The sequence below is a fragment of the Myotis yumanensis genome, unplaced genomic scaffold, assembly GCF_028538775.1.
Source record: "Myotis yumanensis isolate MYYU_CA2020_CCGP unplaced genomic scaffold, mMyoYum1.0.hap1 SCAF_10, whole genome shotgun sequence".
Taxonomy (NCBI): domain Eukaryota; kingdom Metazoa; phylum Chordata; class Mammalia; order Chiroptera; family Vespertilionidae; genus Myotis; species Myotis yumanensis.
Window position 1 is genome coordinate 54,580,017 of NW_027223761.1, and position 27,481 is coordinate 54,607,497.

The 27,481-nt window shown below is 38.3% G+C and overlaps 1 protein-coding gene and 1 non-coding gene across 4 annotated transcripts in view; one reads left to right on the forward strand and one right to left on the reverse strand.

Annotated features, from left to right (window-relative positions):
* The window catches only part of EED (embryonic ectoderm development), a 34,745-nt gene extending 19,764 nt beyond the window's left edge, over positions 1-14,981 (forward strand). Inside the window, exons 8-13 of one of the 3 annotated variants that reach the window (XM_070425808.1) lie at positions 863-996; positions 3,790-3,895; positions 5,062-5,136; positions 12,875-13,033; positions 13,995-14,068; positions 14,648-14,981. In XM_070425808.1, coding sequence (XP_070281909.1) covers positions 863-996; positions 3,790-3,895; positions 5,062-5,136; positions 12,875-13,033; positions 13,995-14,068; positions 14,648-14,774 — 675 coding nt within the window. In that variant the 3' untranslated portion in view covers positions 14,775-14,981. The remainder of the gene's footprint in view (positions 1-862; positions 997-3,789; positions 3,896-5,061; positions 5,137-12,874; positions 13,034-13,994; positions 14,069-14,647) is intronic. The other 2 variants (XM_070425809.1, XM_070425810.1) reach the window with 2 other exon arrangements.
* Positions 14,982-24,417: 9,436 nt separating this feature from the next.
* LOC139019096 (U7 small nuclear RNA) lies at positions 24,418-24,480 on the reverse strand. The gene has a single exon (XR_011472995.1). It is a non-coding gene; the product is annotated as a U7 small nuclear RNA (small nuclear RNA).
* Between the last annotated feature and the right edge of the window lie 3,001 nt (positions 24,481-27,481).

Below are 27,481 nucleotides of genomic sequence, written 5' to 3' on the forward strand. Positions count from 1 at the left end.
TTATCCATGAAATAAGGTGGTTATAATAGATATTTGTTAGATGCCTATTAAAAATTAGTGAACAGCAAATGATAAACTTACATTATTTCCCTTTTTTAGACATTTTAAAAAATTCATTTAAAAAGTGAACTCTTAAGACCAGTGTAACTGAAGATTTTGACTTATAACACAGATAAAATTTTAGTTGTTTAGTAGCTGCACATACAGGTGTCAGTTTCATTGCTTGATTAGGGTTGGACAAAGAAAAGTAATATAACTATTCAGGCTTTATGTCATACCTCAGCATTTAAATTTTTTTTAATCCTCACTATAGGATATTTTTCCCAGTGATTTTTTTCCCCCTTAGAGTGGAGGGAAGGGAGGGAGAGGGTGGGGAGAGAAAAACATCAATGTAAGAAAGAGACATTGATTGGATGCCTACAACACCCACCCCGACCTACTGGCCGGGGATCAAGCCTGCAACCGGGGCTCATGCCCTTGACCGGGAAAGAACCCAAGACTCTTAGGTCTGAGGGCTGATGCTCTAACCAGTGAGTAAACTGGCTAGGGCTCGGCATTCAGTTTATCTTCAAAATCAAGCAAAGAAAATATTTTAAAGTTCATTGAAAGATAAATGAAATTTAAACACTATTTTTTTCTTTCCTTAGCTTACAAGCTCATCTACTGTGGTGGTGACAAATCACTTAAAACTAAATTTTGAGAGCAATAAAAACTCTGTTTTATTTTCTAAATAGATGAAACCCAAAATGTTAGTGTTGTGGTTTGAAATTTTTCACAATACTGTACATAGGTGAAAACTGAATAGTATAGTTTGGAAAAATAATTTAAATGTTTAACTTAAGCTTTTTTGTTTTACATACAGGATTATGATCTTTTGGGTGAAAAAATAATGTCCTGTGGTATGGATCACTCTCTTAAACTTTGGAGGATTAATTCAAAGAGAATGATTAATGCAATTAAGGACTCCTATGATTATAACCCAAATAAAACTAACAGGTAACATTTGTGGCATTTAAAACAAGTATCTCATGCTGTAAAATAGATGGGTCTTACTTTTTCCAAAATTGTTATGTAAGTCCCCAACACTGAGTTTAGAAGTTAACTTTAAAAACTTTATATATCATAAAATTCACAAATTTTCAATGGAAGCCATTATTTTTAATCTAATATATTTATGTTTCATTTTTTTAAATCGCCTTTACATTATGTTTTTTCTAACTTAGTAGCACATTTTACTTAGTTTTTTTCAGTGTAAATTTTAATTCAGTGCAGTAAACCTTTTTTTTAAAATGGGGTTCTTAGCTTTAATTCATGTTAATATAATGCTTTCCTTTAATTGCTACTCATTTCATTAAGTGGAGAAATTTCAAGTGTGGGAGTCTTGCTCCCTGAGACGAAGAAGTGGGAACTTTGCAATGTTCTTCATATATGTTTTTTGTTTGTTTGTTTGTTTTTAATGGTTATCTTCATATATTTTTTAAATGTCTCAGTTCTTGATTCAATAACTATCTTTTCAGAATCTTATTTAGCCTATTAATATAATACTTTGACCATAGTTATCATGTTTGTGTATATTAACTTTGTTTGCACTTTGTGTTTTAAGCAAAGCTAGAATTTTCTGGTTATCAAATAAGACTATTAATAGATTATTAGTTAAATTTGTAGCCATCAGTAGATATTTCATTGCACTTATATTCATCGAACTTCAGTGGCCTCTAATGATTAGCACAACTTTCAGATTTCTATTTTAAAACACCAAAAGCTTATACAGTCCTAAATTTATGTTTTTATATTTTCTGGAGCTCTAGAATACATAGAAATTATATTTCACAGTTTACAAAAAACAACAGGGGGTTATGCTGATCTTCTCCTTGAAAGGTTTAACAATAGATTATAATATATATTTGATTTCAAAGCAAATAATAGCCTAACCCATGTGGTCACTGGTTTAGCATTAACCCATGAACCAGGAGGTCACGGTTCGATTCCTGGTCAGGGCATATGCCCAGATTGCAGGCTCGATCCCCAGTGTGGGGAGTGCAGAAGGCAGCCAATCAATGATTTTCTCTCATCATTGATATTTCTATTTCTCTCTTCTTCTCCCTTCCTCTCTCTGAAATCAGTAAAAATATTTTTTAAAAAGCAAATAACATAATTATAGCAGAATTAAGCATTTAGTAGATCATTAATAATATTTTAATTTTTTAAAAGATTTTTGTATTCACTTTTAGAGAGAGAGAAAGGAAAATGTTGTGTGAGAGCAAAACATTGATTAGCTGCCTCCAGCACGCCCTCCCCCTTCCCTCTGCCCCCAACTGGGGACCTAGCCTGAAACCTGGGCATGTGCCTGACTGGAAATCAAACCAGGGACCTTTCAATGCACAGGATGACACCCAACCAACTGAGCCACACCAGCCAGGGCTAATAAAAGATCCCGGAATTTGTATTGGAAGGGATGTTAGAAATGATTCAGTCCAGCATTCTTGTGGGAAAAGTAAAGAGAGGATTTGTGACTTGCCTGAGACATAACTAATTTATGGCATATCAAACTTATACAGTTATTTCAGTACAGAAAGTGAATCACTCGCTAGATTAGAAATGTTAGGTTTACTTTTAATTAACTGTAGGATTGGTAGCAACTTGTAGCTTATGGTCTTTACACAAACATTTTTGAGGGGGGAAAATGCTACCATATTTTACTTTCTTCAATACAAAAAAAGTCCTAACTAATACATGTCAGACTCCTGTCAGATATCATTTTCAAAATTGTTGCTCAAGGCAGTACTCTCATGTAATCTTACCTTTAGCAGCCTTTGGAATGATGTATCATTGTTCCTAGAAAAATGACCATCTTTTTTTTTTTTTTAATATTGATTTCAGAGAGGAAGGGAGTGGGAGAGAGATAGAAACATCAATGATGAGAGGGAATCATTGATTGGCTGCCTCCTACACGCCCCCCCCCCCCAAGTGGGGATCAAGCCCGCAACCCCGGGCATGTGCCCTTAATCGGAATCGAACCCAGGACCCTTCAGTCTGCAGGCCAATGTTCTATCCACTGAGCCAAATCAGCTCCAATAAAATGACCATCTGTTGAAATAACCCAGATGTGTTGACTTTCATAGTCTAATTTAATTTTATTTATTTTTGTTGTTAATTCTCACCCGATGATATTTTTCCATTGATTTTTAGGAATAGTGGAAGAGAGAGAGAAAGACAGAGAGAAACATCGATGTGAGTGAAACACATAGATTGGTTGCCTCCTGCACAAGCCCCGACCAGGGCCAGTGCCCAAGGAGACTGCAACCAAGGTACATGCCCTTGACCAGAATCAAACCCAGGACCCTTTGGTCCACAGGCCAACACTCTGTCCAGTGAGTCAAACCAGCTAGGGCTCATAGTCTAATTTTAAAGGATTGAGTAGGTATTTTCTGTAAAAATACTTCTAGGTCTATAATCAGATATCTTTGCTTATCATTGGTTAGGATAGCCAGAATTGATTAAATTTGGCCTATATATATATATATATATGGTATGGTATGAAGCTACAACTTTTATAAATGAAATTTCATAGGATAAAAACAAAATTGAATTGAGCTGATAATGGAAAAAAATATAGAAACAAAAATGGAGTAAGACTGTAGCTCTCAATAGAAAGATAAGGTATTCAGTTTTTTAGGATCAAGGAAAAATCGTCATGCATTTTATTTTTCAAAGTTTATAAATCCAAAAATAAAAGTTAGTGTGATTCGACTATACTTTTTTCTCTTAACTTTTACATTTCCATTTCAGGCCATTTATTTCTCAGAAAATTCACTTTCCTGACTTTTCTACCAGAGACATACATAGGAATTATGTTGATTGTGTGCGATGGTTAGGTGATTTGATACTTTCCAAGGTATGGTAACTGCTGTTCAGCTGTACTTCCATTGTTTGTGTGAGTTGGATTTTTTTTTTTTTAGGGAGCTCGATTTTTAATGCAGTTTGGTAAATTGGATGGCAAATTGGGAATTGCTTTTTCTTTCTTTTTTTAATTTTTTTTTTTTTTTTTTTTTTTTTTTTTTTTTTTTTAGTCTCATGATATTTTGATGGGTTTGGAAACTTGTTTTAGGCATAAGACATTCCAATGAATTATTATAATTTGTGCTCCAATAAAATGAAAAATTTTCATTTGTAAGATGATACTGTTGTGATAATCAGTGTATTATAAAATAACCAATATCTAAAGCTAGTAGTAGGGTTGTTTTTTTTATGTTTTGTGTCCATTTCAATTCACTTTTCATTTAAAAAAACAGACAGTTGGAGCTGGCTCATGGGCTGTAGTTTGCCAACCTCTTCTCTAGCATGTTGATGTATATATGTATCCTTCGCTGATAATTTAGAGAAGTTGTTGGTGATGTTATCTGAACATTTGGGATTGTTAAATTTGGAGAAATTGCTAGTTTCTTGTGTGGATTTCAGGTCATTTCACATTTTCTTGGCAGAGCCTAATCTATTTTTTTCTTGACTTGCAGCTAGTTTTATTTTATTATTATTATTATTTTTTTTTTTTGCTTATTTAAACTTTTGATCTTGAAGTTAGATTCACAGGAAGTTTGAAAGATAGTAGAGAGAGGCTCCTTCATCCAATTTCCCCCAATGGTTACATAACTGTAATACAATATAAAGTCTTGACATTGTACAATGTGTGTGTGTCATTTTATCACATGTGATTTTGTCATTGTAAGAATGTTACAGTATGGCGCTTTTTACGATTTTTTTTTCCATTCATTATAATGCCATCCAAGTTGTTGTGTGTCAGTACTTCTCCCTTTTTATTGCTGAGTAGTATTCTATGGTATGGGATGTACCACAGTTTATCTAGCCATTCATGTATTGTAGGACATTTTGGTCCTTTCCAGATTGGGGCTATTAAACATAAAGCTGCTAATGAACAATCGTGTACAGGTTTTGTGTGGACTTACTTAAGTTTTCATTTCTCTGGGATAAATGCCTAGAAGGGCAATTGCTGGGTCATGGTTAAGTTTGTTTAGTTTTTTAAGAAACTGCCAAACTATTTTCCAGAGTGGCCGTGCCATTTTACATTCCCACCAGAAATGTATGAAAGATCGAGTGTCTCGGAAGCTTCGCCGGCATTTGGTATTGTCACTATTTTTTATTTTAGCTGTTCTGATAGGAGTGTAGTGATATCTCATCGTGGTCTTAATTTGCATTTCCCTGATGGCTAGTGATGTTGAACATCTTTCATGTGCTTATTTACCATCTAATATATCCTTTTTGATGATGTCTCTTCACGTCTTTGCTCATTTTCTAATTGGATTGGTTTTTGTTTTTATTTTTACTGTTGAGTTTTGAGAACTCTCAATATATTCTAAATATGAATCCTTGTGTCAGATGTGTAGTTTGCAAATATTTTCTTCCAGTCTGTAGCTTGTCTTTTCATCCTCTTAACAAGGTCTTTTGCAGAACAGATGTCTCTAATTTTGATGAAATTCAATTTGTTGATTTTTTAAAAATTATTTTATGGATCATGCTTTTGATGTGTTTAAAATGCTCTTTACTAAGTCATAGATCCTAAAGATTTTCTCCTGTGTTTTCTTCAAAAAGCTTTATATTAAATATATGATCCTTTAAAGTTAATTTTTTATGAGGTTTAGGTAGAAGTTTATTTTTTGCCTATAGGTTTCCAATTGTTTTAGCACCGCTTATTGAGAGACTATTCTTTCTCCTTTTAATTGCTTTTGTACCTTTGTCAAATTGTTTGGACATACTTGTGTGAGACTCTTTCTGGTTTTTCTTTTTTGTTCCAGTACTCCACCAGTACTACATACACAGTTTTAATTACTCTAGCTCTATAATAAATCTTGGAATGGGTAGGTAGAGTGATTTCTTCCATTTTATTATTCATTTTCACAATTATTTTAGTTATTCTGTTGCTTTGCCTTTCCTATAAATTTTAGAATAATCTTGTCTACACCTATAAAAAAATCTTGCAGAGGTTATTTGCGGGGGGGGGCGGGCGGTAGGGGGGGCGGGATTTTGCTTAGAATGGTGTTAAACCTATCTGACATTTTGGTAGGGAATTATTAATATCTTGGGATTTTCTGCATGGACCATCTTGTCATTTGAAAATAAGAAGTTTTATATCTTCCTTTCTGATCTGGATGCTTTTTATTTCCTTTTCTTGCCTTATTGCACTGGCAGACTTCCAGTACTATGTTGATTAGCAGTGTTAAGAGCAGACATCTTGACTTATTTCTGATATAAAGGAGAAAAATTTTTAATCTTTTACAAATACGTGTATTAGCTGTATAGTTTTGTAGATATTCTCTATCAAGTTGAGAACTGACCCCTTTTCCTAATACTTTTAGTTTTACCATGAGTGGGTGATGACTTTCGTTAAGTGCTTTTTCTGTGTCCATTGATATGATCATGTGGTTTCTTCAGTTTGTTAATGCAGTAGATTGCACTGAATTCTCTTTGCTAATATTTGTTAAAGATTTTTGTGCCTGTAGTCATGAGGTATGATGCTGATCTGAAGTTTTCTTTTTTATGCTGTTTTTGTCTGGTTTTGGTATCGAGAATACTGGCTTCATAAAATGAATTTCAAGTCTACCCTCCTATTTTCTTGAAGAGATTATATGGAATTGGTGTTAATTCTTTAAATGGTTGATAGACTTCTCCAGTTAAATCATCTGAGTCTAGAAAATTTTGAGGGGGAGTTTTTAAAACACAGATTCAGTTTCCTTAATAGTTAAAGGGCCATTCAAATTAGCTATTTTATATTAATGAATTTTTACTGGTAATTTTTCTTGTATGAGGAATTGGTCCATTCCATTTAATGTAAAATTTACATGTATGGAGTTGTTTGTAGTAGTCCTTTATTATCCTTTTGATATCTTTAAGGTCTCTAGTGATAGCCTGTTTCATTCCTGAAATTGGTAATTTTTCTTTTTATGAGTCCTGCTAGGGGTTTGTCAGTTTAAAAAAAAAATTTTTTGCTGTGGGTATATTTTGCACTTTTACTAGTTTTTTAAGGTGGGAGATTAGATTATTGACTTGAGACTCTTTTAATGTAAGCATTTGGTGCTATGAATTTCCACCAGTACTGCTTTAGCTGCATCTCACAAATTCTGATAAGAACTGTATTGTGTAGTTACTAGGTGTTGGGAGACATTTTTGTTACCTTTCTGTTCTTCATTTCCAGTTTGATTTCACTGTCAGAACACACTGTTTATTATTTTGATTATTTTTTTCAGATATGTTTCATGACCCTATTTTTGGTTTGTTCCATGGGAGCTTGAAAAGAATATATAGTCTGCTATTGGGTGGAGTGTTCTGTAAATATCGTTTAGATCCTATTGGTTGATGATGTGGTTGAATTTATATCTTTGTTGATTTTTGTATTCATGTTATTATTGAGAGATGAGTTTTGAAGTCTACAGCTATTATTGTGGCTTTTTCCTTTTTAGTTCTGTATCTTGTAGCTCTGTTGGTTGGTGCTTACACACTTTGTTATGCCTTAGTGGCTTGATCTTTTATCATTATGTAACGTCCACCTCTAGTAATTTGCTTTGAAGTCTCCGTTATCTGGGAGTAATTTAGTCCATTTTGCTTTCTTTTGATCAATGTTTGCATGGTACATCCTTTCCCAACTTTTTTCTTTTAATGTACATATATCATTATATCTGAAGTGAGTTTCTTGTAGGTGGCATATACACTGAGTGTCCAGATTTTTATGACCACCTGACGTTTGTTGGCAAATTAGCTATAATTTCGCGCTGAAGTTGCTAGAGGGCCAGACCATTATAAATAAGGAAGCAGATTGTTTACCACGACAGTAGAAGTGATTTTTTTTTCTGAAGATATGGGTAAACAATGCGATTTAACAGCCTTTGAACATGAGGGGCCAGATTATTATGACCACCTGACATTTGTAGGCAAATTAGCCGTACACTGCATCATATGGGATATGGAAGCCAAAGGCCTGTTCGAACACCTTTGCTGTCTGCAAGTTACCAAGATAAAACATCTCCAATTCGCACAGGAACACAAGGATTGGACAGTCGAGCATTGGAAAAAAGTCATGTGGTCCTATGAATCACGTTTCCAGTTGCATCATGCAGGTGGCAGAGTGAGAATTTGGTGGAAACAGCATGAAAGCATGCACCCCACATGCATGAGTACAACCCTTCAAGCTGGTGGGGGCAGTGTTATGGTTTGGGGCATGTTTTCCTGGCATGATTTGGGCCCTTTAATTTGTGTGGAACAACATCTGAATAACACAACATACCTAAGTATCATTGCTGATTAAGTTCATCCTATCATGTTGATGGCATATCCCAATGGAGATGGCTTCTTCCATCAAGACAATGCACCATGCCATGGTGCTCATATTGTGCAGGAGTGGTTTCAAGAACATGAGGGAGACTTTACCTTGCTTAGGTGGCCCCCACAATCACCAGATCTCAATCCAATTGAGCATTTGTGGGACGAAGTTAAAAGAGCCATCAGGCAGCTGGTTCCACAACCATCAAATCTCACAGAACTGGACAGTGCTATTCATCAGGCATGGTGTCAGATTCCTCGCATCACCTTTCAGCATCTTGTGGAGTCAGTGCTAAGAAGAATTGCCACAGTATTGAAGGCAAAAGGAGGCCCAACAAAGTACTGATGGGGTGGTCATAATAATCTGGCCACTCATCATAATATATATCCCACGTTCAAAGGCTGTTAAATCACGTTGCTTACCCATATCTTCAGAAAAAAAATCACTTTTGTCGTGGTAAACAACCTGCTTCCTTATTTATAATGGTCTGGCCCTCTAACAACTTCAGTGCGAAATTATAGCTAATTTGCCAACAAACGTCAGGTGGTCATAATAATCTGGACACTCACGTGTACTCGCGTCATGTTTTTTAAATCCACACTGTCAAACTTTTAGTTGGTATATTCAGACCATTTATACTTGAGCCTTAATATATCAATTATTACATTAATTCTGCCTTTTAATTTCTCTGTTTTTCTCCTAAGTTCCTGTAGGTTGTGTGAACATGTTTTAGAATTACACTCTTATTTGCCTGTAGTATTTTTTAGTATATTTCTTTGTTCAGCCTTCTTGAGGTTTGCCCTATGTGTTATATATGTGATATATAGATATATCTGTGATATATACATTTGACGTTAGGACAGTGGTTCTCAACCTTCTGGCCCTTTAAATACAGTTCCTCATGTTGTGACTCAACCATAAAATTATTTTCGTTGCTACTTCATAACTGTAATGTTGCTACTGTTATGAATCGTAATGTAAATATCTGATATGCAGGATGGTCTTAGGCGACCCCTATGAAAGGGTCGTTCGACCACCAAAGGGGTCGCAACCCACAAGTTGAGAACCGCTGCCTTAGGACAACATGGTGGTTTAGAAGACGCTGACCTCCATGCAGTCAAAAATCTGTGTGTAACTGCAGTTGATCCTCTGCATATGCTGAGTCTTACCTGCAGATCGAAAATAGCTTTTTTTCAATAGACCTGCATAGTTCAAACCTCTGTTGTTCAAGGGTCACCTGTATATCAGTCTACTTAACTGTAAATCAACATTTTACTCTTCAAGTGAGGTGTAGAAATTTTCCTTTACTTCACTTTTCCCTCTACTTACAATTGTCTTAAACATTCCCTTTAGAATGAAGAACTACATCAAATAGTATTACAGTTTTTGCTTCAACCATTAAATGTAATTTAAAAACTCAAGAGGGAATGGTAAATATTGTATTTACTCATTTTGCATTTTTTTGTCCTTAATGTTTGATGTTTCAAGAACCCTTCATAATATCATTTTCTTTCTGTTCATAAAACTTCCTGTAGCCATTCTTTTAGGGTAGGTCTGCTAGTGACAAATTATCTTCATTTTTCATAGTCTGAGAATGTCCTTATTTCCTCTTTATTCCTTGAATATAGGATTTTGTATTGCAATTCTTTTCTTAAATATTTGAAAAATGTTGTGGCTCCTCTTTCTGGTTTCCATGGTTTCTGATGAGAAATCTACCATCATTGGAATTATTCTTTCTCTTAATTGCAATCAGGATATTTTTTCTTCGTGTGGAGTTTCCAAAAGTTTGACTATGATGTATCTTAACACAAATTTCTTTGAGTTTATCTTTTTGGGGTTCACTCAACTCCTTGAATTGAAGCATTTTTATGAAGGCTATTTTAAAACCCTTGTCAGATAGTTCTAACATCTATGTCATCTCTGGGTTGGCATCTGTTTTCTCATTAAAGTTTAGACTTTTATGTTTTATTTATTTATTTGTAGAGTACATTTATTAAAGCTGGGGCAGTGGAAAAAAGGGGATTTAGAGTAGAAGCAGCAACAGGAGAGCCTAGGTGGGGCTGCTATTGGCTCCCTGAAATTAGAGAAAAGGGGCCTTGGGGACAGGTTCAGTGGTTTTGCTGCCCACTGTTCCTCTCATTGCAAGTCCCAGGGGACTCCAAGAGCTTAAAAAAAGTAGGTGCCTTACAAAAGGGCATGGGCACGCTCCAAGGAGAGCACTGAGATTGAGATCTGGATATTTTGGGTATTATGTTACAATCTCTGGGTCTTTTATTTAGATCTACATCAGGCTTCCTCTGATAAATTTTCTTCAACTGGGAAAGGGGAGCACTGCTTCATGATTGGCAGGTAGCAAGGGAAGTTCACGTTCTCCCCTTGATTGGTTGGGTGATGGTGTTTCATTATTGCTGGGATGGGAGTTCAGGCTTTCCACTGCAGCTCAGGTGACACCACCCTAGCAGAAGGGGCTGATGGGACTCATTACTGCTCCTCGGGTGGTCTCCACTGACACTGTGTAGATGGTATCCTCTGATCCCACCCCAGCCAAAGAGAAGGAAGAGTCACCTCATTACGGTGAAGGACAGAGCGAGTCAGGGTTATTATGTACTGAGGTGTTTAGTTACCACCTGGGAAGGGTTTCCCACTGAGTTTTTGCTGGACCTTATAGGTGCAGGTCCACAGTTGGTTTGGGGTGTTTTTTTGTTTTGTTTTGTTTTTGGTATTTGGCTGTAGTTAGAGAATTTGTTTGAAATTTTTCTCTCTTGCTAGGTTGCCATTTCCTGGTCTCTTGTAGAGAGCAGGCTTTGGGGACTAGGAGGTTGGGTTTGTTTTGTTTTGTTTTTGTCTGTCTAGCTTCACCCGTTAGAATTGTTGAGTTGCTGACTTTTCCAGCATCTTGCCTGAGATACATAAATGAGGGAAAAGAAAATTGGGGAGCTACATTTCCTGCATGTCCCAGGATACCTAATCATTCTGCCTCCTCTCTATTTTTTAGACTTTTTAAAGTTGTATGTAGTGGGACAAATAAGGGAAAGTCTATCTAGTCTGTCATTTTGAAGTAAAAAGGCTGTAAAGTTTCTGCTCTTAGAACTTCATCAGATGGTGGGAAAGGATTTCTGCATTTTAAGTGGGAAGCTGAACTGAATAAATTATACTGGTGGTCTCAAATCTGGCTCTGCATCAAAATCATTGGGAGAACATTGTAAAAATAGATTCCTAGACCTTACCCCACAGATTGTAAATCTGGCACAAGGGCCTAGGAATGCGTAATTTTAAAAAGCTCTCTAGGTGATTTCGAGTACAGCCATCCATTAATGTGGGTAAATTCTTTTTACCTCCCTATGCTTTATTTCTCCATGAGGGGACTCTACTAGGATCCTTTATCAATGTAGGCAATAAGAAGCACTTGAACAGCTATTTTACACTTCTGTTTCAGCCTCCTATCTCAAAGATTTTGATTAATTAGGGCTGGGGCCAGGATGATTGAGAAAACTACAGTCTATCAACTTGACTGTGCACTTAGGGAAGAGTCATTCAGACTAGGTGATATCTAAGGTACTTTACAGTAAAGGACTTGTAAATAAATAGTCCTGGGATTTTATATAATCTGAAAAAGGCAAAGAAGGAAAAAAGAATGTTGTCCCCACCCTAAGTGTTTCAATGCTGGTCACCCCCACAGGGTTGCCACATGGGATTATGTAGGCTGTGTCCTGTGAAACTTCACCTACACCAGTCATTTTCAGTCCTGACACCTGTTGAAATACATTGTAAGGTGTTCAGTAGCCTGTGTTCAGTAGAGGCCAGAGAGATTGCCAGGTGTCCCTTAATGGCAAACCAGAGATCTACATAGTAATCTGAGTAGTGCCCACTGATTTGCAAATATTTTTCCATTATATTGTTTACCACTTGTTTCTTAAGTAGAATGTATGCAAAGATTTGAAGTTAGACGATAAGAAAGGTATAACTTAGCCTATTTCAATCTCATCCTCATATCAATGTCTTAAAAGTAAACCACTGCTTTTATGCCTTGTACTTATAATCTGGTCTTTAAATTCCTTTTTGTGAATTCATTAGCTGCCATTCCTATGAAAGCTAATGAATGAGGATTTATAGTTAACAGATAAAGGGAACCAGTTGGATAGGGAAAGATGAAATTAGTGAAGTAAAAAGCAGGAGCCATATTGAAGAGCTATGTATTCTACTACACTGTAATTTTTACCTTTGCTATAAAACACTTCAAGTCTCTGGATGCTAATGTATCAAGAGCTGGATTTGGTTTGGTTTGGAAAACAAATTGTGACTTTTAAAATAAATAGTGCAGACAGTGTAATGCCTTTGTATTGCCAAAATCTGTTAATAAATCAGACTTCTTATCCTCAAATGTGGACATTAACTCTACAAATATAAATGAATGTATATCACTTACTTAGATGGATAAACAGGTTCTATGAGCTGTCAGTTCTAAAATGATAATAGAGAAAAGCTTTGTTTCAGTATTTATAATTCAGTTCTACAAGTAATTTTTTTTCTCTCATCTCTCTTTTAAAGTCTTGTGAAAATGCCATTGTGTGCTGGAAACCTGGCAAAATGGAAGATGATATAGACAAAATTAAGCCCAGTGAGTCTAATGTGACTATTCTTGGGCGATTTGATTACAGCCAGTGTGACATTTGGTACATGAGATTTTCTATGGATTTCTGGCAAAAGGTAGCAACATTTTTACATTTTGAAATTATTTTACTTAAAGCCATGGTAATTTTAGTTTTCTCTGTTATGCATTTGTAGTTTTGAGACTCTATCTTGATGTTTTGTATTAATTGTTTTGGCCTTTGATATTATTTATTCTATCCTTGTGGCTCTGAACACCATCTGCAATGCTTATAAATGAAATTGACAGGTGTCAGGAGTGGTAGTTAGGTGTTTATTTTCTACAACATCTGTTACTAAAATTTAATGTTTTGGTGATTAAAATTAATGTTTTTATGTGTCTTTACCTCAGAAAAACTTAACAAACAAACATGGAAGTTAGAGACAAAATAGTAGTTATCTAAATTTTTGAAGAAATTTGGTATTAGGTTTTTGTTGCTAATGAATTATCTGAGTATTTATATGAACATTTTTGGAAGATCTTTCTATAGCTTTAGCTACAGTTTTTTTAAAAAATATATTTTTATTTATTTCAGAGAGGAAGGGAGAAGGAGAGAGAGATAGAAACATCAATGATGAGAGAGAATCATCAATTGGCTGCCTCCTGCATGCCCCCTACTGGGGATTGAGTCCGAAACCCCAGGCATGTGCCCTTGACCAGAATTAAACCCAGGACCCTTCAGTCCCCAGGCTGATGCTCTATCCACTGAGCCAAACCAGCCAGGGCTGCTACAGTTCTTTAAGACACAATAAAGAGTACATGTATTATAGTGTAAATTGTAAAGCTCGTCATAAATTTGCAACATGCCTTCTTTCTTACTCAAGACACCTCTGTGAAGTATTAGTTGCTCTTATCCCCATTTACAAATCAGAAATATAAGATGCAAAGAAGTAATCTAGAGCATAACCAGAGAATGGAGCTGAGGTTTTCCCAAAATAAGGAAGCTCTCTCAGGATTGCTTGAAATCTTTAAAGCTTGTTTTAATAATTTGGTGGGGTTTTTTTTAATATATTTATACAGATGCTTGCATTGGGCAATCAGGTTGGCAAACTTTATGTTTGGGATTTAGAAGTAGAAGATCCTCATAAAGCCAAGTAAGTATTTAGAAATTCCTGTCTTCATATTCTTTTTATTTTCTTGTTTCCAAATACTTTATAATTTGAAAGAACAGATCAGTGCACAAATAAAAGTACCATCAGGCAGATCTTATGCAAGCTGTAATAGAAATAAAAACCAAGAACTCAAGAGATTAACTGTAGCTATTAGAGAAAGTATACTATCATGCCCTCACTCTTTTTTACCTTCCATATCTTGTCTTTTGCTATACCAAATATAGAGGAAGTAACTTATACTTACAATGCCATCTTTAAATCATTTGTAATATTTGCATGTCTCAGAGTACTTTAAAATATTTTTTTATTCTAATGATTGTTTTTCATAAGTACCTGATAACTTATTTTTTTCATATAAGTTATATGGTGCCTATTGAATTTAAAATATACCCAGGTATTTTAAAATTTGAGATTGAGCTCTTAGTAAAGTATGTTCTGTTTTCAGATGCCTTCTGTATGAGTTGGGACAGCTAATCATTTTCTACTTTATTGTTTTAAGTTAGATATTGGCAAAATTATGTATGTATGGTATTTTAACCTGTTGTCATGTTTTCTCCTTAGATGTACAACACTGACTCATCAAAAATGTGCTACTGCTATTCGACAAACCAGTTTTAGCAGGGATAGCAGCATTCTCATAGCTGTTTGTGATGATGCCAGTATTTGGCGATGGGACCGACTTCGATGAAATATTGTTCCTAATCAAATTAGAGTGTGTTTTCTGTGTATAGTAGAATTAATGTATCTTGCTAGTAAGGGCACATAGAGCATTTAGAGTTGTCTTTCAGCATTCAATCAGGCTGAGCTGAATGTAGTGATGTTTACATTGTTTACACTCTTTGTACTGTCTCCTGCTCAGACTCTACTGCTTTTAATAAAAATTTATTTTTATAAAGCCACGTGTTATTTTAGTTTATTTTTATTGTGATGAAAAGAAATGTTGAAAGTAATAAAATTATGCCTTATCTTTTTGTAATGATCAATTTCTTGTAGTTCGCTTAACTGGAGTAGGCTATATAATGTAATAGTAAGTAATTATGTTTAAAATTTTAGAGTTGTAACAGTAATGTTCTAATAACCTATCCTTACAGTTAAAAAATATTGCCATTCAATTTACAACTTGGTCATTAGTTATAGTGGAAGTATCATTAGAGCAAGGGAGGGTAGGGCATAGAAGCGTAGGTGTAGTGAGTTGAAAAATGGAAGAAATGGGGAGTATGTTTGTATAGTGAGCTTCTATCCCCCTTTCTGGAAGGTTATTGGTTAAAAGAAATAAATAGACTGTCTTCTCTCAGTAAACTTTGGTCCCACTTAAAAAAGAGAAATAGATTAAAGAGATCACAAGGTTGAGAGTAGTTGGTTATTTTGTCTCAAACATAGTGTTTTGCTTATGTTTATGGGCAAGAAACAGCAAGAGTGAGAATGAGATATGAAAGTCCAGAAAAATCCCCAAAGAGTTAGCACCAAGATGACAAGTGGAGGGTTTAACCTGAAGCAGAGCAAATAAAGAAAACCTGGGCGATTATAGAATAAGGTAGGAGGTAAAATGAGAGGAGCCGAGGTAAAATACAAAAGACTGAATTTTATCAAGTCTTTAAATTCATGAGCATATTTCTATAAATCCGTACCATTCCATGAATATACCATTATTTAATATCTTGGGATATGTTAATTGCTTCTAACTTTTATAAAAATACATTTTTATCGATTTCAGAGAAGAAGGGAAAGGGGGAGAGAGAGATGGAAACATCAGTGATGAGAGAGAATCATTGATGGCTGCCTCTTGCACAAACCCCACTGGGCATCCAGCCGCAACCCAGGTATATGCCCTGACCATAACTGTGACCTCCTGGTTCATAAGTTGACACTCAACCTCTGAGCCTCACCAGCCAGGCACTTCTAACTTTTTGCTATTATAAATAACTAGAGGCCCAGTGCACGAATTCATGCACCAGTGGGGTCCCTTGGCCTGGCCTGCGGGATCGGGCCAAAACTGGCTCTCCGACATCCCCCAAGGGGTCCCTGATTGCGAGAGGGCACAGGCTAGACCGAGGGACCCCACCCGTGCATGATCGGGGCTGAGGAGGGATTGCAGGAGGGCTCCAGGGTGTGTCCAGCCTGTCTCGCTCAGTCCCAATTGGCCAGACCCCAGCAGCAAGCTAACATACCAGTCAGAGCATCTGGCCCCTGGTGGTCAGTGAATGTCATAGTGAGCAGTTGAGCGGCCTTAGCATATCATTAGCATATTATGCTTTGATTGGTTGAACGGCCGCCTGGATGACCGGACACTTAGCATATTAGGCTTTTATTATATAGGATGTTTTGATTAACAGCCTACCACACAAGTTTTTGTGTACTTCCCTGATTATTTCCTTATGCTTATTTGTCAGAATTTGTTACTGAATGAAAGTGTATTTTTTAAAATATATATATATATTTTATTGATTTTTTACAGAGAGGAAGGGAGAGAGATAGAGAGTTAGAAACATCGATGAGAGAGAAACATCGATCAGATGCCTCCTGCACATCTCCTACTGGGGATGTGCCCGCAACCAAGGTACATGCCCTTGACCGGAATCGAACCTGGGACCTTTCAGTCCGCAGGCCAACGCTCTATCCACTGAGCCAAACCAATTTCGGTGAAAATGTATTTTTATTAAGGTTGTACCAATTCACTTGCTCCAACAGTATATGTTAGTGCCCATTTCAGTGTTTTTCTTTTTAGTTCCTGTGTATATCTCTGTGTAGATCAGAGGCCTGCAAACTTTTTCATAAGTAGCCAGATAGTATATATTTTAGGTTTTGTGAGCTATACAGTCTCTATCACGTCAACTCAGCTCTGCTGCTATATATAATGTGAATGCAGCCACAATATGTAAAGCAAGCATGTCAAACTCGCGGCCCACAGGCCACATGCCTCAGTTATTTGGCTTGTGTTAGCTTTTGAATTTGACATACTTGATGTAAAGGAATGGGCCTGGCTGTATTCCAGTAAAACTAATCATAAAAATAAGGACGCTAGCTTTTAAAACCAAGTAGATAATGAAATAAGCTGCTCTGACAGTTAAAACAATACACAATATACAGAGCACCGAAGATCAGATTTTGGAATTATCAGAAATAAAAGCCTCAATTTAAATATGTGTACTCTGCTCATTCCTTGCTTATTCTCCATTTCAATTGTCACCTAATATACTGTAGGAGAGGCCTGGTGCATGAATTCGTGCACCAGTGGGGTCCCTCAGCCTGGCCTGGGGAATCGGGCCAAAACCGGCTCTCCGACATCCCCAAGGGGTCCCAGATTGCAAGAGGGTGCAGGCCAGGCCAAGGGACCCCACCAGTGCATGATCAGTGCTGGGGAGGGACTCAGGGGGTTGGCCAGCTAGGAAGGGACTTATGGGAGGGCTCCAGGGTGTGTCTGGCCCATCTCGCTCAGTCCCAATCAGCCAGACCCCAGCAGCAAGCTCACCTACCAGTTGGAGTGTCTTCCCCCAGTGGTCAGTGCACGTCATAGTGAATAGTTGAGCAGCCTTAGCATATCATCAGCATATTATGCTTTGATTAGTTGAATGGATGACTGGGCACTTAGCATATTAGGCTTTTATTATATAGGGTACTTATTTGATTTGTTGCAGTTTTTCCACTGGGATATAGGCTTTATGAGGTAGTGTTTTTTTCAAATATTTTTACTGATTTCAGAGAGGAAGGAAGAGAGAGAGAGAAACATCAATCCATACTGGGGATTGAGCCCACAATCCAGGCATATGCCATAATGGAATCAAACTCATGATCTGGTTCATATAGGTTGGCGCTTAACCACTGAGCCTTACCAGCCAGGCGGGGGGGGGGGGGGGGGGTAGTTGTTTCCTATGTAATTCCCAACACCTAGATCTGTCTTGCATGTAGTAGGTGCTCAATAAATATTTGTTGAATGAAACACTTAAATAAAACATGGGCAAGAAACATGAGCAAGCAGAGGCTACCAAGATGGACAAGAATTTGAAAAAAAACTTAGGAATGAAAAGTGTAACTGTTGAAACAATGAATAGAAATTAATGAACTGGAAAAGATCCTAAGAAATTACTGTATTTTTTCCATGTATAAGATGCCCCCCACTTTTCCAACCCAAGATTAAGAAATCAATGTTAAACAGTTTGCTGGTTTTCCTTTTAAGGCCTTGTTTTTTGGCATCTTTTTTTTTTTTTTTTCTTTTTCAATATATTTTATTGATTTTTTACAGAGAGGAAGAGAGAGAGACAGAGAGTTAGAAACACCGATGAGAGAGAAACATCGATCAGCTGCCTCCTGCACATCTCCCACTGGGGATGTGCCCGCAACCCAGGTACGTGCCCTTGACCGGAATCGAACCCGGGACCTTTCAGTCCGCAGGCCGACGCTCTATCCACTGAGCCAAACCGGTTTCGGCATTTTTTTGGCATCTTTAAGGAGTTGTTCTTCCTGTTTTCTCCACTGTCTGATCATACACTCAGTGAGAGGTGGTCCAAATTGTCTCTGCAACTCTATTTCCATGCTCTTTTGCATAGCTGATTACATTCAGTTTCAATTTTGCAGAGTAAAAAGTTCACTTACCAGTATTTATCTTTTTATTTTTTGACATCTTTATGGGCTCGGAATGCTCCAGTCCCTGTTGTATCTGTGCACTCTCCACCTCCACCTCCAATTAGGGCATCATCTGATGTCAGTAACATGGCTTGTTGATTGGAGGAAGCCTGTTTGACAAGGTATGGGCAGCTACGCACCCGCCTGGTTCCCTCCTCGGCTGACTTCCGTGTATAAGATGCCCCTTGATTTTCAGTCTAATGATTTTAGAAAAACATAGCATCTTGTACACGGATAAATACGGTACTTAGAATATGGCATATAAAATCAAATGGAGAATAGGAGGAGCTATAACTGTGGAAGAGATAAAAAGGTCTAATGATACATTTGGAGATTCAGGGAAAAAAAATATTGAATTATTTTACTTGCTATCATGATAACTAAGAGCACCATGTGGGCATTTATGATAGAACTAGATCAGTGATGGCTAACCTTTTGAGCTTGGCATGTCAGCATTTTGAAAAACCCTAACTTAACTCTGGTGCCGTGTCACATATAGAAATTTTTTGATATTTGCAACCATAGTAAAAGATTTATATTTTTGATATTTATTTTATATATTTAAATGCCATTTAACAAAGAAAAATCAATAAAATGAGTTTGTGTGCCACCTCTGACACGCGTGTCATAGGTTCGCCATCACTGAACTAGGTGGTGGTTCTTGCATCTTCCTTAACATGTCTCCTCCCACTTTCCATTGCAGTATAGCCACTAATGAAACAGTTACTTCAGTCTACGAAACCCAGAACTTTACCCTGATAATGTATTATTGCCTTTTGTGATGAGGCAAGGTGCTCACCAGCATAAATTTTTAAGGCTGCCTACAAGCACAATTTGTAGTACAAGATGTGGAAGTCCCTGGGTGGTTTTGTTTCTTGAACAATGGGAACCAAGGACTGGCATCTCTACACTATGGGTCTCCCCAGGATTTAATGCTTGAGCTAAACTCCCTCTACCAGTCATTTACCATGAGTATTCCAGAGCTTTGATGAGCCATGAGCTCCCCATTTAACTCCACATCATGGAGCCCATTTTCTATCTCCCTCTCCCTTCCTCTCTGAAATCAATCTTTATATATAAAAGCCTAAGCAACCGTCCGACCATTTAACCATCTGACCGGTAGCTATGACATGCAATAACTACCAGGGGCAGACGCTCCGACCAGTAGCTATGATATGCACTGACCACCAGGGGGGCAGATGCTCAATGCTGGAGGTGCCAAGCTGCGGTGACGGCAGCTGCAGTTCTTGGGTGATGCACCAGAACCAGAGAGGAGGGAGCCTAATAGCGGGGTGCGTCACCTGAGAACTACCTTCTCGCAATCTGAGACCCCTTGGGGGATGTCAGAGAGCCGGTTTCAGCCCGATTGCCACAGGCCAGGCCGAGGGATGCCACCGGTGCATGAATCCATGCACTGGGCCTCTAGTAAAAATATATTTAAAATAAAATAAAAGTTCAAAGATAAAATTATTAAGAATGTGAAGTTGGAAACAGCAAAGCGTCAAACCACCTATGGAGTTTTTCTGAGTCCAGTGCCCTGTACTATGCCATGAGCCCATGACGCTGGCCCTGCCTGAGGCTGGCCTGAGGCCCTGTGCCTTTCTTTCCCCAGCAGCTCTCATCTGGCAACTGACATCTGTTGTTAGGTTTTCATTTCTTTTCTAAACTATTTAGTCTTATCAGTCTCTTTCTGGCTCTATCTTGGTTTCTTTGGTCCATTTAAGTAAAATGAATAGAACAATTCTTCCCCACATTTTTCTCCAGAGGAAATATAATTTAGTGTTTGTTTCAATGATAGGAAATAGGGGAGAAGCTGGGAGCCACATTGGCTCTGTGGGCAGGGGGCCTGAGTCTAAAGAAATCTTTGAGGCAGTGCCGGAAGCCGGTCCATCCTTGCTGCTTGACACAGTCACTGCAGGGAAGAAACATCTGCACAGCATATGTTTCAAGGGACCTGGCATATATGGCATACTGTTCTTAATATGTTCGCTCACCTTCTTGGCGCTGTGTTCTAACCAAGGTCACCTCTCCAAGAAAGGTTGTTTCCTCAGGTAGGGATTTTTCCCTGAAGTTAGGGAGGGAATAAAACCCCTTAACTAAATGCTAGTTAATCACTTTAACTACGAACAATCACGCTTAAGCTACATAATCTTTACTCCCTGGAATGGCGATAAGAAACGCCCCAACCTTTGGAATAGAAATTGACAGGATTAAAATCAACTGGTATAAATACAGATGTAACAAGACAATAAGAGACAGAACTTGGCTGGAGATCCCGCCAGAACTTGGCTAGAGATCCTGGCTAGGCTGCTGATGAACTGAACGCTGTCTCCGTGTCATTCCTTCTTCGCTGACTCTGTCCACACCTTTGGGGACCTCTGGACCTGCTGGGGTTGGACCCCAACAAGGCAGAGAATGTAGTTGGTTGCTGTTGCAGAGATGGGCTCAAAAAGGACTGGGATGTGGCTTTGTAGTTTTAGGCTTTGGAAAAGGACTGGATAGAAATTAGATGTTTTTAAAGTTGCTTAAAAGCTAATGCGAGAGAAGGGTAGAGGTCTAAAGAATTAATGGTCACCTTGACTAGAAATACTTAAAGAAGTAAAATGTTCTTTGAGGCAAAGGGGAGAGTCATTTGGCTTAACTGCATCTTCAAGCTTGGATGAGGTATCATCTAGGACAGTAATTTTTTAAAAATATATTTTTATTGATTTTAGAGAGGAAGGGAGAGGGATAGAGAGATAGAAACATCAATGAGAGAGAATCATTGATTGGCTGCCTCCTGTATGCCTGTTATGCCCAGATTTCAGGATCCCCAAGAAACCACACCAGGGAGCCAGCTGTGTCCGATGCAAAAGCATAAGAGTCTTTATTCAAGCCCGGGCTTGGCTCCCCCAGCCTCCTTACCGACGCAGCGGTGAGAGAGAGAGAGAGAGAGAGAGAGAGAGAGAGAGAGAGAGAGAGAGAAACTGAGTTTTGTGGGTAGAGGGGTTTTATAGGGGGGTTGGAGTAAGGGGAGGAGAGAGGACTGTGGGCCCTGCCAATTGGCCAGGCGCAAGTTGGTGTCTTGTTACACAGGATGTGGTCGTATCTATGGCGTGCACTTCCCTTGATTATCATTGGTTAGTTTAAAGAAATCCTAGGTGTGGCTAGCAGAGGTTTGGGCTTCCGGTAAGAAGCTCCTTGCTGAGCACATGGCTGCTACCCAAAATGGAGGATTTGGGGCAAGATGGAGGGCGTAGCCCTCGCCCTTTCATGCCCCCTATGGGGAGGTGGGGGATTAAGCCCGCATCCCAGGCATGTGCCCTTGGCCGGAATCAAATCTGGGACCCTTCAGTCCCCAGGTCAACACTCTATCCACTGAGCCAAACCAGCTAGGGCTAGGACAGTAATTTTTTTAAAAAATCTTTATTGTTGAAAGTATTACATATGTCCCCTTTTTTCTCCCATTGACCCCTTACAGCCCGCCCCCAACCCCTGCCACAGGCCTCCACCAGCCTATTGTCTGTGTCCATGGGTTATGCATATATGCATAAAAGTTCTTTGGTTGATCTCTTCCCACCCACCCACCCACCCTAGGACAGTAATTTTTAAACTTAAAAAATGAAATCCACAGTAAGAAATAGACTACATGTATTATATGCCAATCTCACACATATACATAAAAAAATGTCCCATGAAACAAAATACACTTGTTTGATGTCATCTGATATTTTCTGTTTTTGTAATGCAGTATGACTCACTAAATTAGTTTCACAACCCAATGAATAATGGATCTCAACTGGCAGTTTGGAACACTCTGATCTAAGGGAAATGAGTCTCGATGACTTTTATCAAGGACCCACGCTGTCAGAAATACAAGCAAACATAGAAAATGCTACATGGTGTCTTTAACTGCAGGTCATAGCTCTAACACTACAAAGTTGGTAACTTTGCCTACTTTCATTTATCACCTCTGGGTTTCCCCTGTTGTGATTTATAGAAAATGACCATCATTCTGAAATTGAGAGAGTGGATTTCAAAAAGATTCTTGGTATTTTGTGGTCATTTTCTGATGCCGAGTAAGATTGAAAGCAGACTCATTTCACCTGCTGTTTCTTCTTTTACCCCAGGATGATGTGAAGTGTAAAAAGTTGGGTGATTTCTGTTACATTCTATGTAATGAGTAAAAGAGTGTGTATTTGTGTTTAATACTAAAACTAGTCAATTTTGAGTTGTCAGAAAATCACTGGTTGTGAGAAATGTACAGTACTGCATCGACCATAATTTGTTGTTGTTGTTTTTTTAATTTGACGCAAAATTACTTTTTAAATTGCTAAAATTTTGTATTAAAAGCGGTTTGGTTTATCTTTCTGAAAGACGGAGTCAAAGCTTAATAATCCCAGTTTTGAGTAAGCATTCTGCATTGTTTCCCTCAAATCCCTGAATAAAACCGGCTGCAACAGTATTTGTAACTCTCAGTGGTCAAAACCCTTTGTGAAGGGCGCTCCAAAATAATAATTTATTTGTGCCTTAAAATGTTATCTTCAAAAACAAATGTTGTCTTCAAGTAGCCCAAAGAGAATCATTTATAATTTCATTGGCCAGGTGTGCAAAGCATTGCATTACTTAGGCCCCTGTGTGAACCTGTGCCATGCAATGGTTCCAAATGCTGGTCTGTGGAAAAAGGATCATTTAGGGAACATAAGACAGATCTCTGAGTCCCAACCTGATTCAGAGATCTAAGCTCAGTTTTTTGTTTGTTTGTTTGTTTTTTTGGTGTTTTTTTTTTTTTAGCTTGCCCAGATGATTCCAACAGACAGATTAAGTTTATCTTAGCCCAGGCCAGCACAACTTTCCAGTCATTTGAAACTTTCTCACTGTGGTTAACTAGTGCCTCTCAAACTCATGTTCAAGGGCACTGGTGGGAATATTGGGGAATTGTTAATAGTTCTACTGTTTGTCTGATCACCTCTGTGTCTGGGATTTAGCATTATTTCCATCCCAGGTCCCACATCTGGGCCTGATTCAGTTTCCTACCAGGGCTCCTTTCTATGGCTTTGCTCTCCAGTCTTCTAGGCCACAACCAAGACCAGGATATACAAGAGAGGGAGCTGCAAACAGACTGTTCGAGGTCCCACATAGACTGAGGTCTCCCTTCTTCCTGGCCAGGGCCCCTCACTGCCTGATGCACTGTCTCTTTCCTTCTGGTGGCCTTGCCAGTCTTGGGACCACTAGCTCCTGCCAGGCTGCCTCTGGGGCCAGGTTTCCCGGTAGTCAGGCTGCTTTCTGTATGCACATCGTAGGGCTCCGTTAAATGTTTGTTTCTGGAAAGGGTTTCCACCTTTGTGAGTTACTGCCTATCTTCCACTTCCCTTACAGTGGTTCTCAACCTGTGGGTCGAGACCCCTTTGGCAGTCAAACGACTCTTTCACAGGGGTTGCCTAAGACCATCCTGCATATCAGATATTTACATTACGATTCATAACAGTAGCAACATTACAGTTATGAAGTAGCAACGAAAATAATTTTATGGTTGGGTCACAACATGAGGAACTGTATTTAAAGGGCCAGAAGGTTGAGAACCACTGCAGTATCTCTGGTTGAACCTGCTCATTTTAGCACCTCACGGAAATGAATGCACTGTCGTGGTTTCCTACGCCAGATAATCAGTGCCAGGCTAAGGGCTTTGGGAGCCTTTCCTTAGTTTTTGTTTTTTTTTTTTTTTTTTTTTCTAGGGCCTTCCGGGACGAGCCGGAAGACCTGCTGGACAAATTCAAAAAGAGCTGTAAGCACTCTTTCCTTAGTTTTTGAATCTCACTGTTTAACACACTAGTTCATAGTAGGCATTCAGTGAAATGTTGAATGAGCAAAAAATTAGCTAAGAAATCTTTGCTTAAATGAATTTCTGATGAATTTCAGGCAGTATAGATTGTGCACATGTGTTTACAGAGGTGAACACCACTAGGCCTACTCCCTATGTAGAGCTCTCCGGGGAAAACAAAGGGAAGATTTGTACCTTAATGGCCTTTAGCCTCAGCCCTAGCACACACAGCTTAGCCCCTTATATTTTCTTTAGCACTGTTTTCCACATTTGAACATGTACTAGAATCACCAGGAGGGCTCCTTAAATCACACATTGCTCTGCCCCATTCCAGAGTGTCTGATTCTGTAGGTTTGGGGTGGGACCAGAGAATTTGCATTTTAACAAGTGCATAGGTCCCTTGGTGCTCTTGGCCCAGGCACCACACTTTGAGAACCACTGAATTTTCAATAGTAGTAGCTATACTTAAGTACTGTTTTACTCTCTGCCATGTACCAGTACTGTGCTAAGCTCCTTATATAAGTTATTTTCTTTATTATCCAACAATCCCAGGAAGTACAAGTTATCCCATTTTACAGATGAGGAATCTGAGGACTAAAGGGTTTTTTTTGTTTGTTTGTTTGTTTTTGAGGACCAAAGTTTTAAAATAACTTGTTCAGTGTCCTAAGGGACAGGGCTGAGGTTTGAACTAATTTCTAACTTCAGGGTCCATGTCTATAACCATAATAATATCCAACACAGTTTATGCGTCTTAAGTAAATACCTGACAACATGCAGTCCAGTAACTCCTGAGATGAATGCCCAATCGTATCTACCCCCTGACAACCATCAAATGCCAGCTCTGATAGCAAGGAGCCTGAACATCCTTATTCCTTGCTTTATCTCAGGAGCCTAGAAAACAGCCCACACAGGGGTATAATAAATAAATAATTGTTAGAAAGTAATGCATATTTAAAGTATCTAACTTAGGCAAAAAAAACACACACACACCTTTTGTGAATGAGCATGTTCACATATACAGACTGAGTGTTCAGATTCTTAAGTTGGGGTAGTGGCTATTTATTCTCCTCTAGCTCAACACCTCTAAACTAACAAAGCTCCTGTATACATGAGATTATGCATATAGGCCAGTGTTGCTCAAAGTGTGGTTTCTGGACCAGCAGCATCAGCATCACCTGGGAACTTGTTTATGGCTGCCAGACTTAGCAAATAAAATATAAGATGCCAACTTAAATTTGAATTTCAGATAAAACAATGAAATACTTGGGAATACTTATAATTAAAAATGATTCACCATTTATTTGAAATTCAAGATCTATGGGGCATTATGTATTTTATTTGAAAACCCCTAACTTCTTAGAATTAAAATTCTTGGGCCCGATGTACTGAATCAGAAACTCAGGTGAGGGCCAGCCACCAGTGTTTTAACACGTCCTACAGGTGATTCTGAAGAACCTTAAAAGTTTGGAAACCACTGCCTAAAGCAGGGCTTAGTCCAACCTGGCCAGCTGTTAATAAAGTTTTTGGAACTTGGCCACACCCTCTTCTTCACTTATTCTTTTATTTATGTACTTACTAAGTTTACTGTCCTCTTGGAGCTTATATTTTTGTTATGGGGTTGTGTTAATAATATCTTCATCTGTAAGTGACAAATCCAGCTAAAACTGGCTTAACCAGTAAAGGAATACATATATTCTCTTGCATAACCAGAAGTATGGAGGTAGAGTATGCTCCATGTCTGGTTGATTCCACAGTTCTTGGTGTTACAAGGGCATGACAGGACAGAGACCTCATGGCCTAAAAAGCCTAAACTATTTACTCTCTGGTCTTTTGCAGGAAACATTTGCTTGACCCTGACCTAAAGAGAACTTCCTCTGATGATCTAATTGCAGTTTCTTTTCTTTTCTTTTTTTTATTATTTGCGATTTCAACCTCTCCCAGGAACATAATCTTGAAAAAAATCTTTATTGTTGAAAGTATTACATATGTCCCCTTTCCCCTCCCCTAGTAACTTCTCTAGCCTGCCCCCACCCCAGGCCTTCACCACCCTACTGTCTGTGTCCATGTGTTACAGACAAACCAGAGAAGAACCAAGCAACGCTTAGAGAGATGGAGTTACATTTATTACACACAGGCCCAGAGGAAAATGTCTCTCAAATTCTGGGTGAAATCACACAGGAAGTTTCCTGTATTTATACTATCTTACCCTCTTTGTCTCCCCAATATGGGGTTTTCCAGGTTCCCTTTGCAAGTTCTTAAAGGGCCCTATGTGCTGGTGCTTTGAGACCTCGACCAAAGGCTTGGCCTGATGCCAGCACGGATAATTTCGTCTGGGGAAGGTTTAATGGCCTCTCTGAAATGGGAGTAGTCTTATTTTCCCTATAATTTAAGCCAGCAAGCATTTACAGAAGCCATACTATCAGGGTTAAAATTTCAAACAGCAGTTTTTATATAAGATGGATGCTTCACATGGGTTATGCATATATGCATACAAGTTCTTTGGTTGATCTCTTCCCACCCACCTACTCTCCCCATCTTCCCTCTGAGATTCCTCAGTCTGTCCTATTCTTCTATTTGGGTAGAATGAATATTGATGGCAATTAGTACTTGATGCCAGTTGTTTGGGCTATTGTTTTTTATTTCCTATGAACCTTTTCTGAAAATGGGTATAGAAAAAAAAATACATTTTACTATAAAAATCCCATTAATTAAGCACTGCCAGGTTCTATTTTAAGTGTTTTGTGAATGTATTAATTTACTTAATCCTCACAGCAACCCCAGGAGAGGCAATAATCCTACATAATAAGAGGCTAATATGCACATTGTCCCCTCCACCGTGAGTTCGATCTGGAGTTTGACTAGGGAGAGGCCAATTCCACCGGTAAAAAGTTGTCACTTAGTACAAAATAGCTGATTAAAAATTAGCACTGAGCTATGGTGTAGCAGAAAGAAGCCCGATTTGGATCAGGACTTGG